The sequence below is a fragment of the Schistocerca piceifrons genome, chromosome 2, assembly GCF_021461385.2.
Source record: "Schistocerca piceifrons isolate TAMUIC-IGC-003096 chromosome 2, iqSchPice1.1, whole genome shotgun sequence".
Classification (NCBI taxonomy): domain Eukaryota; kingdom Metazoa; phylum Arthropoda; class Insecta; order Orthoptera; family Acrididae; genus Schistocerca; species Schistocerca piceifrons.
In genome coordinates, this window is record NC_060139.1 from 661,653,760 (window position 1) to 661,668,605 (window position 14,846).

At 42.7% G+C, this 14,846-nt stretch overlaps 1 protein-coding gene across 1 annotated transcript in view; it reads left to right on the top strand.

Annotated features, from left to right (window-relative positions):
* LOC124776227 (glutamate receptor ionotropic, kainate 2-like) overlaps positions 1-14,846 on the top strand; it is a 276,490-nt gene that overhangs the window by 98,240 nt on the left and 163,404 nt on the right. Inside the window, exon 4 of the mRNA XM_047251084.1 lies at positions 4,905-5,092. Coding sequence (XP_047107040.1) covers positions 4,905-5,092 — 188 coding nt within the window. The remainder of the gene's footprint in view (positions 1-4,904; positions 5,093-14,846) is intronic.

Consider the following 14,846-nt stretch of genomic DNA (forward strand, 5'->3'; position numbering starts at 1 on the left):
AGTGCTAATTTACATAATTGGCTGTTGCATTAAACAGGTAAGTTTGACGCCTAACATAAAGGTTGTAGGAAGTGAACTGCAAACCACTGAAAGTAGATGCTTGTGTAGAGGTGGCGTTCTAGCACGCCGCAGCTATCTGGTCAAAGGGGAATGATACACTACAGCTCGAATAATGCTGGCAGCTCCATGAGAAACAACTAACAATAATTTATTAAACGAATGTACGTAATAAATACTCAGTTTTAGTTTTATGAGAAGGGGTGGCATTGGAATAAGTTTTGAACACTGGTTTAGCCTCTCAGTGAACGGCTATCGATATCTCAGCCTCTTGTGGTGGTGACACGAAACTAATGCTGTCGGTAGATAATAAATTTAAACAAATTTACAGACATGTAAAGAAATTTAAACCAATTTAAAGAAATTTATAAAAATTATATTCGAATTGAATGTAAGCTATTACAGCAAAAAATTCGAAATGGCGAACACACTTTATGGCTGTAATGTTTGTAATTGTTTAAATAAAGACTTATGTCCAGAGCTGAATGAGTGCATGTTATAAAGATATTAAGAGACTGGGAAACTGATATCTCAACCTCTTGTGGTGGTAACACAACACTAATGCTGTAGGTAGACAATAAATTTAATCAAATTTATAGAGGTTTAAAGAAAGTTAAAGAAATATATACAAATTTATAGAAATTATATTCGAATTAAATGAGCAGCCTCTAGTGGGGCGACACCATACCAACTATGCTAATAAATTTTCCTAGAGGGTGGCTAACAGAATTGATGGTGGTACTGCTTGTAATTGTCTAAATAAAGACTTATGTCCAGTTCCTAGGAAGAGGTTAGTGGTGGTAGCCCTTTCTTTCCCGCAATTTTCTTAGCTTAGTAGAGGTAGCCCAATTGAGCTATCTTCCCTCCAAAATTCAAACTTGCCGCCAGGGGGCGTGGCACTTTCTTAGGTTAGTAGAGGCAGCGCAATTGACCTATCTTACCGCCATCGTGAATGACGTCAATCGCGTCATCAGCTGACGTCACATACTTGCGTCACGGTCGCTATCTTGGATTTGGGGCTACGTCCTTGTCTGGGGTGGCCTACTTTGTTGGGACGTCCTTGTTGCTCCACTACCGTCGCCCACGTCTGACAACCACAATGGAGGAACGTCGAATTGTACACCGAACACATCATAATACCTTTGACATCAGCGTCTGACAGCGTAGAGCACGTATAGACTTTCTGGAACATACTGTATCATCGTGGGCCACTGGTAGTAGCAGCCGGACTAGGGAATTACCATCCCATTCTTAGGTTGTTCACAACGCATTTGCAGTCGTGCCTTGTCCGGGAAGTATGGACTGCTGATAAATGGAGTCGCACTGTGTTCAGCGATAAATCACGGTTTGCACTACCCTGGATGATATCGAGTCGAGTATGGAAAGACGTGGTAAGAGGTCCCATTTTTCCAACGTTTTGGATAGGTACAGCAGTGTTACTGCTGAACCCATGGCGTGGGGAGACATTGGGTATAACTTCAGCTCACGGCTGGTAGTGATCGAGGTAAATCTGACGGCACAACGATACTTCACAGAAATCTTGCGTCCTCATGTGCTCCCTCTCAAGTGAGTGTCGTCGTGCCATTTTTCAGCAGGACAATTCTCGTCTACACATGACAAGTGTGTGTACGAACTGTCCGCATGATGTTGAGGCACTCTCTTGGTCAGCAAGATCCTCAAATCAGTCCTCAATATGACATGTGTGGAAGCAGCTCGGATGTGCGCTTTGACCCAGAACCGGTAACCAGGACATCAAGGACCCATTACAACAGTTATGTGTCAGCTTGCCTCACGAGACCGCACAACAGCTTTACGACACCCTTCCCAACCGAGTCAGTACATGCGTCCATGCCAGACGGAGGTGCAACTTCATACTGATCGGTGGGCTCACACTGTAATGTTCTTTGTAAATCTGCCAATTTTGTAATCACTGAAATAAACTCGCATGCCCCTAAATTCAAGAAGTTTAATCTCGTCTCCTCCTGTCTTTCTGGAACTTTTTTATTTTTGTTTAGTTTTTCAGGCAGAGTAGATTACGAATTGAGACACCAAAGAGAGTAGATAAGTTTTGCTATTTGGGCAACAAAATAACTGATGACGGACGAAGCAGGGAGAATATAAAATGTAGACTGGCAACTGTAAGAAAATTACTGAATGTATTTGTCTCGAGTGAAGCCTTGTACGAAAGTGGAACCTATTGAGCAATGGTGCTGTAGAAGAATGATGAAGATTAGATAGGTAGTTCGAATAAATAATGTGGAAGTAATGAACAGAATTGTGAAAAGAATGTCACTTATGGAAAAATCTGACTAAAGGAGGAGATCGGTTGACTTTACACGTTCTCAGTCATCAACGAATGGTCATCATTTTCTTCACAGAAGAAACTATGGGTGTGGTGGCAGGAAGATAAAAATTATATAGGGAGACTTGAATATAGCGAGCAGGTTCAGATGAATTTGGGTTGTTAGTAGTAATCACAGATGAAAAGAGTGGTCCAAGATTGAGTATCGTAGTACGCTGCATCAAACAATCTTAGAACTGAAGATCAGAATAACATAACATTTTTTTCATTTTTATGTCTTTTTTATTTTTCTCATCACGTTAAAAAGAATTCCGAATACAGGGTGGTCCATTGATAGTGACCGGGCCAAATATCTCAGGAAATAAGGGTCAAACGAAAAAACTACAAAGAACGACACTCGTCTAGCTTCAAGTGGGAAACCAGATGGCGCTATGGTTGGCCCGCTAAATGGCACTGCCATAGGTCAAACGGATATCAACTGCGTTTTTCTTAATAGGAACTCCCATTTTTATTACATATTTGTGTAGTACGTCAAGAAATATGAATGTTTTAGTTGGATCACTTTTTCGCTTTGTGATAGATGGCGCTGTAATAGCCACAAACGTATAAGTACGTGGTATCACGTAACATTCCGCCAGTGCGGACGGTATTTGCTTCGTGATACATTACCCGTGATAAAATGGACCGTTTACCAATTGCGGAAACGGTCGATATCGTGTTGATGTATGGCTATTGTGATCAAAATGCCCAATGGGCGTGTGCTATGTATGCTGCTCGGTATCCTGGACGACATCGCCCAAGTGTCCGGGCCGTTCACAGGATAGTAGCGTTATTTAAGGAAACAGGAACTGTTCAGCCACAAGTGAAACTTCATCCACGATCTGCAACAAATGATGATGCCGAAGTAGGTGTTTTAGCTGCTGTCGCGACTAATCCGCACATCGGTACCAGACAAATTGCGCCAGAATCGGGAATCTCAAAAGCGTCGGTGTTGAGAATGCTACATCAACATCGATTGCACCCGTACCAGGAACTGCATGGCGACAACTTTGAACGTCATGTACATTTCTGCCACTGGACGCAGAGGAATTGCTGGCTGGGGTGGCCGAGCGGTTCTAGGCGCTACGGCCGGGAACCGCGCGACTGGCACGATCGCAGGCTCGAATCCTGCCTCGGGCAGGGATGTGTGTGATGTCCTTAGGTTAGTTAGGTTTAAGTAGTTCTAAGTTCTAGGGGACTGATGACCTCAGATGTTAAGTCCCATAGTGCTCAGAGCCATTTGAACGATTTCGAACAAGAGAAACTACGGGACGATGACAGATTTTTTGCACGCGTTCTATTTAGCGACGAAGCGTTATTCACCAACAGCGGTAACGTAAACCGGCATAATATGCACTACTGGACAACGGAAAATCCACGATGGCTGCGACAAGTGGAACATCAGCGACCTTGGCGGGTTAATGTAAGGCACGGCATTATGGGAGGAAAGATAATTGGCCGCTATTTTATCGATGGCAATCTAAATGGTGCAGTGTATGCTGATTTCCTACGTATTGTTCTACCGATGTTGCTACAAGATGTTTCACTGCATGAGAGAATGGCTATGTACTTCCAACATGATGGATGTCCGGCAGATAGCTCGCGTGCGGTTGAAGCGGTATTGAATAGCATATTTCATGACAGGTGTATTGGTCGCCGAAGCACCATACCATGGCGCGCACGTTCACCGGATCTGACGTCCCCGGATTTCTTTCTGTGGGGAAAGTTGAAGGATATTTGCTATCGTGATCCACCGACAACGCCTGACAACATGCGTCAGCGCATTGTCAATGCATGTTCGAACATTACGGAAGGCGGACTACTCGCTGTTGAGAGGAATGTCGTTACATGTATTGCCAACTGCATTGAGGTTGACGGACATCATTTTGAGCATTTATTGTATTAATGTGGTATTTACAGGTAATCACGCTGTAACAGCATGCGTTCTCAGAAATGATAAGTTCACAAAGGTACGCGTGTCACATTGGAAGAACCGAAATAAAATGTTCAAATGTACCTACGTTCTGTATTTGAATTTAAAAAACCTACTGTGCGTCTAAAATTGTGAACTATATGTTTGTGACTATTACAGCGCCATCTATCACAAAGTGGTCCAACTAAAGCATTCATATTTCCTTACGTAGTACACGAACAGGTAATAAAAAATTGGGGTTCCTATTAAAATAAACGCAGTTTGTATCCGTTTGACCTATGGCACCGCCATCTAGAGGGCCAACCATAGCGCCATCCGGTTTCCCCCTTCAAGCTAGACAAGTTTCTTTCTTTGTAGTTTTTTTCGTTTGATGCTTATTTCGTGAGATATTTGGCCCGGTCACGATCAATGGACCACCCTGTATACATAACAAGTTTTCTTAAATTGTAATCTATTAACTGTTTCGTAACAACACATTTTTACTGAAGTAGGCCGTGACTTTCCGCCGCAGTACGAGACACTGTGATGTGTAATGAGTGGTGATCGCCTCGCTGACTACTGTACCCCGCACAGCCTGCAGCCTGGTGGAGGAGGGCGTGGCGGGCGTGGTGGGTCCCCGGCAGAGCGCCTCCACGGACGTGGTGCGCTCCATGTGCGACCGGCTGGAGATCCCGCAGATCATCGTCAACTGGGACCCCTACCCGCCGCCCATCGCCTCCTACCAGTTCAACCTGCATCCCCACGCTGACTTCATCTCACAGGTCAGCCACCACCTCTCTGCACTATATTGGCGCCTTCAAGGCATCCTAATACTATTATCATATAGCCGGAGTGAAAAAAATCACACTCTAATCGACGTATAGTCCATTGCCATACAAATATTAATTAGTCATTAATTAGACGTATCAGCATCAAAGTCTTTCTTCGACAGAATCACAGTACAGAATGTCAAATCGAACACCTTTCAGCCGTCTAAAGTTCCAAATTGTTATTTTATTGGCTACCGTTTCGCCGATAATTACGCCGTCCTCAGGTCCCTTAACAGACTTTCAGGGAGATTCTCACCTTTGCTCCAGTCCAGATAAGGACCAGCCATCGGCAGGTGATGTTCAGAGTGATCACTGTCTCAAAAATCTACGGATATTGCCCCCTATTTCGACTGGATCACAGGTGGAAAGCTGGAAATTTTTCCACGAACAATACGAGACTGGAACAGAAGGGACAACCAATAGAGATATTCAAAGTACCCTCCGCCACACACTGTCAGGTGGCTTTCGGAGTATAGATGTAGATGTAGATGTAGAAGTTCCCTACAAGTAAGCCAGTCGAGTGGCATGAAGACGGCGTAATGTATCGCCGAAACTGGTAGCCCAACAAAATAACAATTTTAAAATTTAAACGACTGAGAGGCGTTTTGATTCTTCATTCTGTACTGAACAGCCGAGGTTCCACAACCATCTGTGAAAACATGGACATACAGAGAATCACAGTAACTTCTGCTGCTAATGTGGTGGACATAAAAAAGACAAATTGCAAAGTGATTCACTCTCATAAATCCGATAAGTAGTTTCAAACAAATTACAGAATTTAGACTTTGGTATTTTGCTGCAGGGAACATCAAACCAGCTAGTGGCGTATTTCATATTCATGTTGTCATACGGAACTGTCGCACCCCACTGATGCATTTAAGGGTCCATTCTCCTCAGTCAGCCTATGAAATAAGCGATTCTTACGATTTTCTTCTGAGAAAAACTAATAAGGCAATCTACGTGAATCTTTTTGTACATTACTTATTGATTCTTGCGAAACATTTTCAGCCGCGCGGTTCCGGACTGAAGTGACTAGAACCGCTCGGCCCAAAGGTCGGCTCACAGATGCCGGCAGTAAGGCATACACAAGGTGCAAAACGGCAGTCTACTGGCAGAGCAGCCATGTGTACTCAGGTGATTCATGTGAAAAGGTTCCCGACGCAATTATAGCCGCACGACGGGAATAAACAGATCTGAACGCAAAACGGTAGTTGGAGCTAGACCCTTAGGACATTCATTTTGGAAATCTTAAGGGAATTCAATATTCCGAGATTCACAGTGTCAATAGCTGCTGAGCATATCAAATTTCTTCTATTGCCTCTCACCAGGGAGAACACAGTGCCCGACGGCCTTCACTTAACAACCGAAAGCAGCGGCGTTTGCAGAGAGTTATCAGCGCTAACACACAAGTAACACTGGGTGAAATAACGGCAGAAACCAATGTGAGACCTACAACGAACGTATCCGATAGCGCAGTGAGGCGAAATTTGGGGTTAATGGACTAAGGCAACAGAAGATCGACGCGAGTGCCTTTGATAACAGTACGACATCGCCTGCAGCGCCTGTGCTGGGTTCGTGACCATATCACTTGGACACTAGATGACTGGAAGACTGTGGCGTGGTCAGATATCCCAATTTAGTTGATAAGAGCTGATAGTAGGATTCGAGAATGATCCAGACCCCACGAAGCCGTTTACCTATGTTGTCAACAAGACACTGTGCAAGCTGGTGGTAGCTCCATAATGGTGATGGGCTGTGTTCATATGGAATGGAGTCCTCTGGTCCAGCTGAACCGATCATTGACTAGGAATAGTCGTGTTCGGCTACTTGGATACCACCTGCTGGTCCGGAACCGCCCTGCTGCTACAGTCGCAGGTTCGAATCCTGCCTTGGGCATGGATGTGTGTGATGTCCGTAGGTTAGTTAGGTTTACGTAGTTCAATCTGTATACTGATCAAGCAGTAAAGGAAACAAAAGAAAAATTCGGAGTAGGTATTAAAATCCATGGAGAAGAAATTAAAACTTTTAATGTTCGCCGATAATATTGTAATTCTGTCAGAGACAGCAAAGGACTTGGAAGAGCAGTTGAACGGGATGGACAGTATCTTGAAAGGAGGGTATAGGATGAACATCAACAAAAGCAAAACGAGGATAATGGAATGTAGTCGAATTAAGTCGGGTGGTGCTGAGGGAATTGGATTAGAAAATGAGACACTTAAAGTAGTAAATGAGTTTTGCTATTTGGGGAGCAAAATAACTGATGACGGTCGAAGTAGAGAGGATATAAAATGTAGACTGGCAATGGCAAGGAAAGCGTTTCTGAAGAAGAGAAATTTGTTAAGATCCAGTATTGATTTAAGTGTCAGAAAGTCGTTTCTGAAAGTATTTGTATGGGGTGTAGCCATGTATGGAAGTGAAACATGGACGAAAAATAGTTTAGACAAGAAGAGAATAGAAGCTTTCGAAATGTGGTGCTACAGAAGAATGCTGAAGATTAGATGGGTATATCACATAACTAATGAGGACGTATTGAATAGAATTGGGGAGAAGAGGAGTTTGTGGCACAACCTGACTAGAAGAAGGGATCGGTTGGTAGGACATGTTCTGGCGCATCAAGGGATCACCAGTTCAGTATTGGAGGACAGCGTGGAAGGTAAAAATTGTAGACCAAGAGATGAATACACTAAGCAGATTCAGAAGGATGTAGGCTGCGGTACGTACTGGAACATGGAGCAGCTTGCACAGGATAGAGTAGCATGGAGAGCTGCATCAAACCAGTCTCATGACTGAAGACCACAACAACAACAATTTAGTTCTAAGTCTAGGGGACTGATGACCGCAGATGTTAAGTCCCATAGTGCTTAGAGCCATTTGATCCATTTTTTGAACCACCTGCTGCCAGACAACGATGTAATTTTCATGCATGACAATGGGCCATGTCACCCGCTTGAAGAACATTCTGGACAATTCGAGCTAATGATTTGGCCACTCAGATCTCCTGACATGAATCCCATCGAATATTTATGGGACATAATTGAGAGGTCATTTCGTGTACAAAGTCCTGCATCGACAACACTTTCGCAATTATCAACGGCTATAGCGGCAGCATGGCTCAATATTTTTCCAGGGGACTTACATCGACTTGCTGAGTGGATGCACTACGCAGGGCGAAAGGTGGTACGACGAGATATTATTAGTACCATATGACTTTTGTCACCTCAGTGTATTTTTTGGCATTCATGGCACATAGCTATCTATACATGCTTTATCATCACTATCACTTTCGGATAACAAGCATCATCACACTATTATAGATCATACAGTGTATATTTTTGCTTTGTCATATTTATATGGGAATGTTATTAATACAGATACATGAAAATTATAAATGTCCTTTACAGAAAATACCACGTCTTGAGTACAGATGCCTGTTTGTTCTTTTGATGTGCAGCACTTCTGATGGATTTGTATTAATAACACTGCCATACTGATAGCACACGGCATGATAAGTACATAATACATAAACTTTAATGCTGCGATGATGGTCATTAACTAAAACCGGTAGTGATAATAAAGGGCATATACACAGCTGCCTGTCATGAATTTCATAAAATACCTAACAGCTGTTGGCAGTCGCGTTCAAGAAATATTCGTTCAATAATACTCAGCAGTTGGTCGAGTGGGTGCTTTTTAAGCCATTATTTACTTCTAACTATCCGAATGAATTTCAGCGTGGCATTTTGTTTTCCTACAAATTGTTTCGTGTTGTCATTCTATATTCGCTCTTAGCATGGTGTTCATCCAAACCACAAGGCCCTGTAAAATGTTGACATGAGCAACGTGAAAATAGCCTGAACCGAGTTACTCGCAATTTGCCACATTTTATCTCACCGTGGCTGAAAAATAAACTTCTACTAATTACTTTGAGGGACTGAGGATGTAACTACAAAAATTTAATGTTTACTGTTTGTGTTAAGTACTTTCATTCAAAAATCTGTGGTTTCACACACACACACACACACACAGCTTGCAAACAGACCACATAAATTTTAATACTCTCCAGAGAACCTACACAGTTCAGAATCTAAATCTTCTCAAATCTCCACGATTTAAAAATTCCTCTTCTGCAACACAATGTACAGGTAATTCAACACACAGATTAGCTCTCCTAAAAGTGAAAAGTCTTAATGCTCCACTCACCACACGGATTCAGAATATGGGCGGCGCACAAAGACCTGCCAGACCGAAAATGATGAAGCAATTAACAACTTGCAAATCACACTAAAGTTGAATTTTAATCAATTCGAATCAAGTGCGACATTAATGTTTCTCGACAAACAACCTTCCAAGGCTGAGTTTTGCACTTCCTACTAACTCCATTACGTAGTCCACTGCGAGTCTGGCACAGAGTTCGACTGCGGCACATACACAATTGACAAAATGACAATGAGCGGCGGGACTGTATATATAGCTTCGGTGCGATCCGGTGCAGACCTCGTAACAGAACGACCCCAACTAAACTGCCAGTGCACCTGCATCTGCGCCCTAAAACCGGCCTCTCGCCACACAGCGTTGAAGAAAAACATCGCCAGTACTTACGTTATCACAGTCTGTTTTAATTGTGTAGCTAAATGTCATGTAAATATAAAAATTTTAGGGTTGAGGGCGATTGTTTCATTTCTAAGAAAAATGTCAAAATTCGGCAAATAGTTCTTTATTTGCTTTAGGTGCCAAATCAAATAGGTACCATCAGCCCACATTTAAAATTAACAGCTAATATCACTGTCCTCATCTCACAGGTCATACCATGCGGTACACATGCAAGACAGCCAGAAATGTACCGAAGTTCAACCAGAATTGTTACGCAATTTTCACAGTTTATACTCAGCTACAACATGAATTTTACATTCGGTCCTTTTCAGTGGATTTCTTTAAAAGACGTTGCTCGCCAACTATTCCGTAAACAATTACGAAATATGCCACGCGGAATTCTTCGCAAAGGCAGAGAGTTCACACGCGTTTATCTCTCCAACTAATTCCTTCACAAAGCTCAGATTTTCACAATCTGTCCGTAAATGCATCTGCTTTCATGGCGATATAAACCGAACGTGAAACAACAGTACCTTCTTCATTTTACATATAACTTCTTCGGACACGTTCAACATGGCCTGCGCGTCCGACAACGAGACTACGACTGCCTCAATGCCGTTGCTCACAGCGCGTATACTACTTGCTAGAGCGCGGGAAAGACTTCACTCTGATTGGTTGACCAAACGAACAGCCTATCAGATCAGTCTTTCAAGATTATATTCGCGCCTAAACTGTTTTACACCAATCAACATTCGCAGATGCATTTACATCATGCTATGCTGCAAATATTAATAAAGTGTTCCACCAAACCAAACCAAACGAAAACTAATATTGAAATAACTTTAGAAACACATTACTCTGCAAATAACTATTTTGACTGCCTTCTTACAAAAACAAGCACACTTGGACACACTTCATCAGCATGTAAGGGGAATTACAGCTTTCGTTGCAACAGCTTGTTGCATACTTTCCCATGATTAAGTTACATAATGTTTAAGAGGAGATAATATTGAATCTTTACGTATGTCCTGCATACGCACTCTCATTTACTCTCATTTATTTACACAACAAAACAAATAGTTATTAAATGAATATTAATTCTTACTGAATTCTCTATTAAGAAAACGAAAAATAGTGAACGTTATTTAAGTATAAAAATTCAAATATACTGACCTAACATTTTGTGAACTTCAGTAATGATTCCACCTGATAGCAAAGGACAAACTGTTATGCATCTGAACTGACTTTAATCTTACTAACATCGGTTTTTTGTATTTTTGGTAATTTTCTCTAACTTTGAAAGTGTCCCAGCCAGAAAGATGAGATTTTGCAACCAGCTTTTTTTATAAAAATGGCTCTGAGTACTATGGGACTTAACATCTGAGGTCATCAGTCCCCTAGAACTTAGAACTACTTAAACCTAACTAACCTAAGGACATCACACACATCCATGCCCGAGGCAGGATTCGAACCTGCGGCCGTAGCGGTAGCGCGGTTCCAGACTGGAGCGCTTAGAACCGCTCGACCACACCGGCCTGCAGCTTTTTTTATAACATAAGGCTAAGTATAAAGTTTTTTCGAAACTGAATAAGATTTAGAATAGTTTATTTAGATTCTTAAGGGTTTGAATATTCTGTCCCTGGAAATGACACAAGTAAGCGCTTCCCACGGTCGTGCTAGCGAAAGGTGCGAGTGGATCACGCCGAGATACAAGCGGCTGTCACCGCCACCGACTCCAAAGCTACGAGCCCGTACTGCAAGGTAGCTTACTGCAATCAAATGCTATTGCGGCGTTACACTTGTTACAGGAACATGTAATTTAATTTTTATTCTGTATCATCATAAATGTAATTGGTGCAATTTTGGATATCTAACTTTAAGTAGTCTTTACCCTTTGAACTGTCCGCTCTGTCATCGCTGTACCATTTTCAGTGAGATCATTCTTTTGAATCGTGGCACATCAGAATCATTCTCTAAATGAAACCTTAGCCAAAATTATTTTTCCTTCAAACATTCGAAAATTATAGAACTTTATAGAATACTTCTGCATTAACTTTTTTATACCAAAATATGCACACTATCAATATTACCTCAATATATTTAAATAATTACTATTAAAAACAGTCTTGATCACAATTTATTTTATAAGGCGACCGGTTTCGACCACTGCTGTGGTCATCTTCAGACCATTGAGTGGAAACCCCTTTCTGTTGGAGTTGTGATTCTCCAACAGAAAGGGGTTTCCACTCAATGGTCTGAAGATGACCACAGCAGTGGTCGAAACCGGTCACCTTATAAAATAAATTGTGATCAAGACTGTTTTTAATAGTAATTATTTACAAGACATTGATCACTGCTGTTCCCATAATGCATTCAAAAGTAATTCAATATATTTAAATTTACGAGATTGTAAAGCCTTGTAAAAACGTTTGTTGAAGAAACTGATTATTTGATAATGTTCAAATTCTGGGTTATGGATTATATATTGGTACAACATTTTATTAACTAATTACATAATTATAAAAATATCAAAATTTTGTATATGCAGTTATGTAACATTAAGGCTGCTGCAAGAACATGCAGGATGCCTCATTAGATTTGAGTTTGTAGTTCAGTGCTAGGGAGAGCACTCGAAGGATGGCTAACGCCGAAGCGTGCAGAAAAACACAGGCAAGTGTGTCACTGACTTTATTACATCGAAGACACACAGCGACGGAGCCACGCAGCCTGGGTCAGCGACAACGCCAAATGCCGGAATCTGCAGCTCTGGTGTCCGGCTGCCCAGCCTTGCGGACATAGCGCTCCTGCTCGCGCCAAGGCAAGTGGTCGCCGCATGCGTTAGCTGCCCGGTACACCGCTGACTGCTCCCTCAGGCGCGATTCGTGGACCCCATGTAGAGCGCCGAAGGGTAGCGACAGACCGCCGTCGTTGTAGTGAGCCTCAGCAGCTCCGGCCATCAGCCCAGGGCAGCTCAGTTCAGTTCCCGCAGACAGCTCTGCATCCGGGAGGCCGCTAGTTCGCGCCCCGACCCCGCTTCTGCAGACGGCAGCTTGCAGTCCACCGGACGAAGCCACCAAAGGAAAAGAAGGTGGCAGCCCTCTCGCTCCTCGTGCTGTTGTAGCTCCAAGGTGCGACGCGGCGCGCCACAGTAATGACGCTCCCGTGCAGCGGATGTTGGAGGTAGCTTCAGCGGGCCGATTGGCGGCCGATATCCATCACCAAGAGGTCTTCGTGGTTGGGCTGCAACTTAAACAATCGCCATTCTCTCCGGTTCTAGACGCATACAAAATGGCGACAGGAGTGCTCGCTTTGAGCCTCCGGGCTCTCTTATTTATGCGTCTTTTCCTTGCACCTCTGACGTAGTTTCTCTGGAGAAGACAAATGGAGTGTTTTTTGGTAATTACAGCGTCGGCTTTCGTCAGGTCACTTCGGCCCCTACACACAGGTCACTAGGCGCTGCAGTAAGTGCAACGTATGGGTTCTTCACAGCACGCCGGTGCCCTGAGCTGCCCTGCCTTCTAGCCACTGCGAGCGGTGTCGTGTATCTGCCTCGCGAACTCCTTTGCAAACTATGAACATTCCGATGTGCCTACTACGGTCTTCCTGCCATAGCTGCACAAACAAGAGTTCCCCAAACCCACGCTTGTACTTATTCGTGTCACTAGCTATCGAAAGCGCTTGTTTTCCCTAATTTCCATTTTAGTTGTTCAAAGCCTCCAGAAAGTCCCGACATTATCCAGAAGGTTATTGAATTAATTGTAAGTAATAACGGCTCTGTAACTCTCCCTTGGTTACACCAACAATTATCTCAAAATTAGTAGATTTCATCACGTTAAAACGTTATACCTGGAAATAAATCCTGAAACCAATAACAAATCTAGTCCGATAGACGGTAAGTTCGTGTTTTATCCACTAAGCGACAGCGCAGAACTGTATCGAATGCCTTCCATCAATCTAGAATCACGGAATCAATCTGGGAGCAGTTTTCTACAGCGTTCTGGGTCTCACGGACGATCAGATCGAGCTGAATTTCGCAAGATCCTCCTCTGCTCGAACCACATTAATTTTTATATTTTCGTTCTCAAGTTAGGAAATAACTAGTAAACCTCACTTGTATAAAACAGCCTGAAAAGTCTGATTACTATTTGCAAATTAGTTAACGTGTTAAACGTTTTATCTTAAGCGTATAAGCAAAAAAAAGTTGCAAAAGGGTTAAAAATATTTCTTAATTTTGTTGGAAGTTGCTAAGTGTTCTCGTTATGAAGCATTGGTTGATATAGTCTGGGTAACTGGCGCTCCATTTTAAGAAAAAGATAGTTGTTCACGCATTTCAATGCTTATGACGTCAAATCTCCTATGTCGTACAATAATATAATTTTGCAGATACATTCATCGGTATATGTAGATGTGTCTGCAAAGTTTGTTGCGAATAGAGGTAGTAGTAAAGAACTAATAAATTAAAACTGTCATGCCTGATACTGATGTTTTACCGCTTTCCATTGCAAGCAGAGAATGTCTAAGATGTCGTATCTCCCGAACTATGTGACGTAGAATGATATAATTTTGCTGCTACATTCATTGATACATGTCGATACTGTCTACTAACTGTGTTGCGAATAGAGGCGGCAGTAAAGAAGTCATAAATTAAAACGTCATGTATGGTGCTGAAGTTTTGGCTCAACACCATTCCGTTTTTCAGAAAACGACCCCTAAATTTCATGACGCTCAATCGACTCAAAATTGGCGTAATCGATAGATAATTGAAATCCGAGCATTTTTCATCATCGTATATGGGGTGCATGAACGAATATTTTCCTAGGAACCGAGAAAACAAACTATTACGATTGACGCTTGTGTAATGCTGAATGCGTCTGGGAAACTAAAACGTTTTCTCGGCTCCGCTGCCAGATGCCTTGGTCCCTACGCCAGCACCGCTTATCCTGAAGGGTGCGGTGCTTGGCCGCGGTGGCCGAGCTGTTCTAGGCGTTTCAGTCCGGAACCGCGCGACTGCTACGGTCGCAGGTTCGAATCCTGCTTCGGGGATGGATGTGTGTGCTACCCTTAGGTTAGTTAGGTTTATGTGGTTCTAAGTTCTAGGGGACTGATGACATCCAAT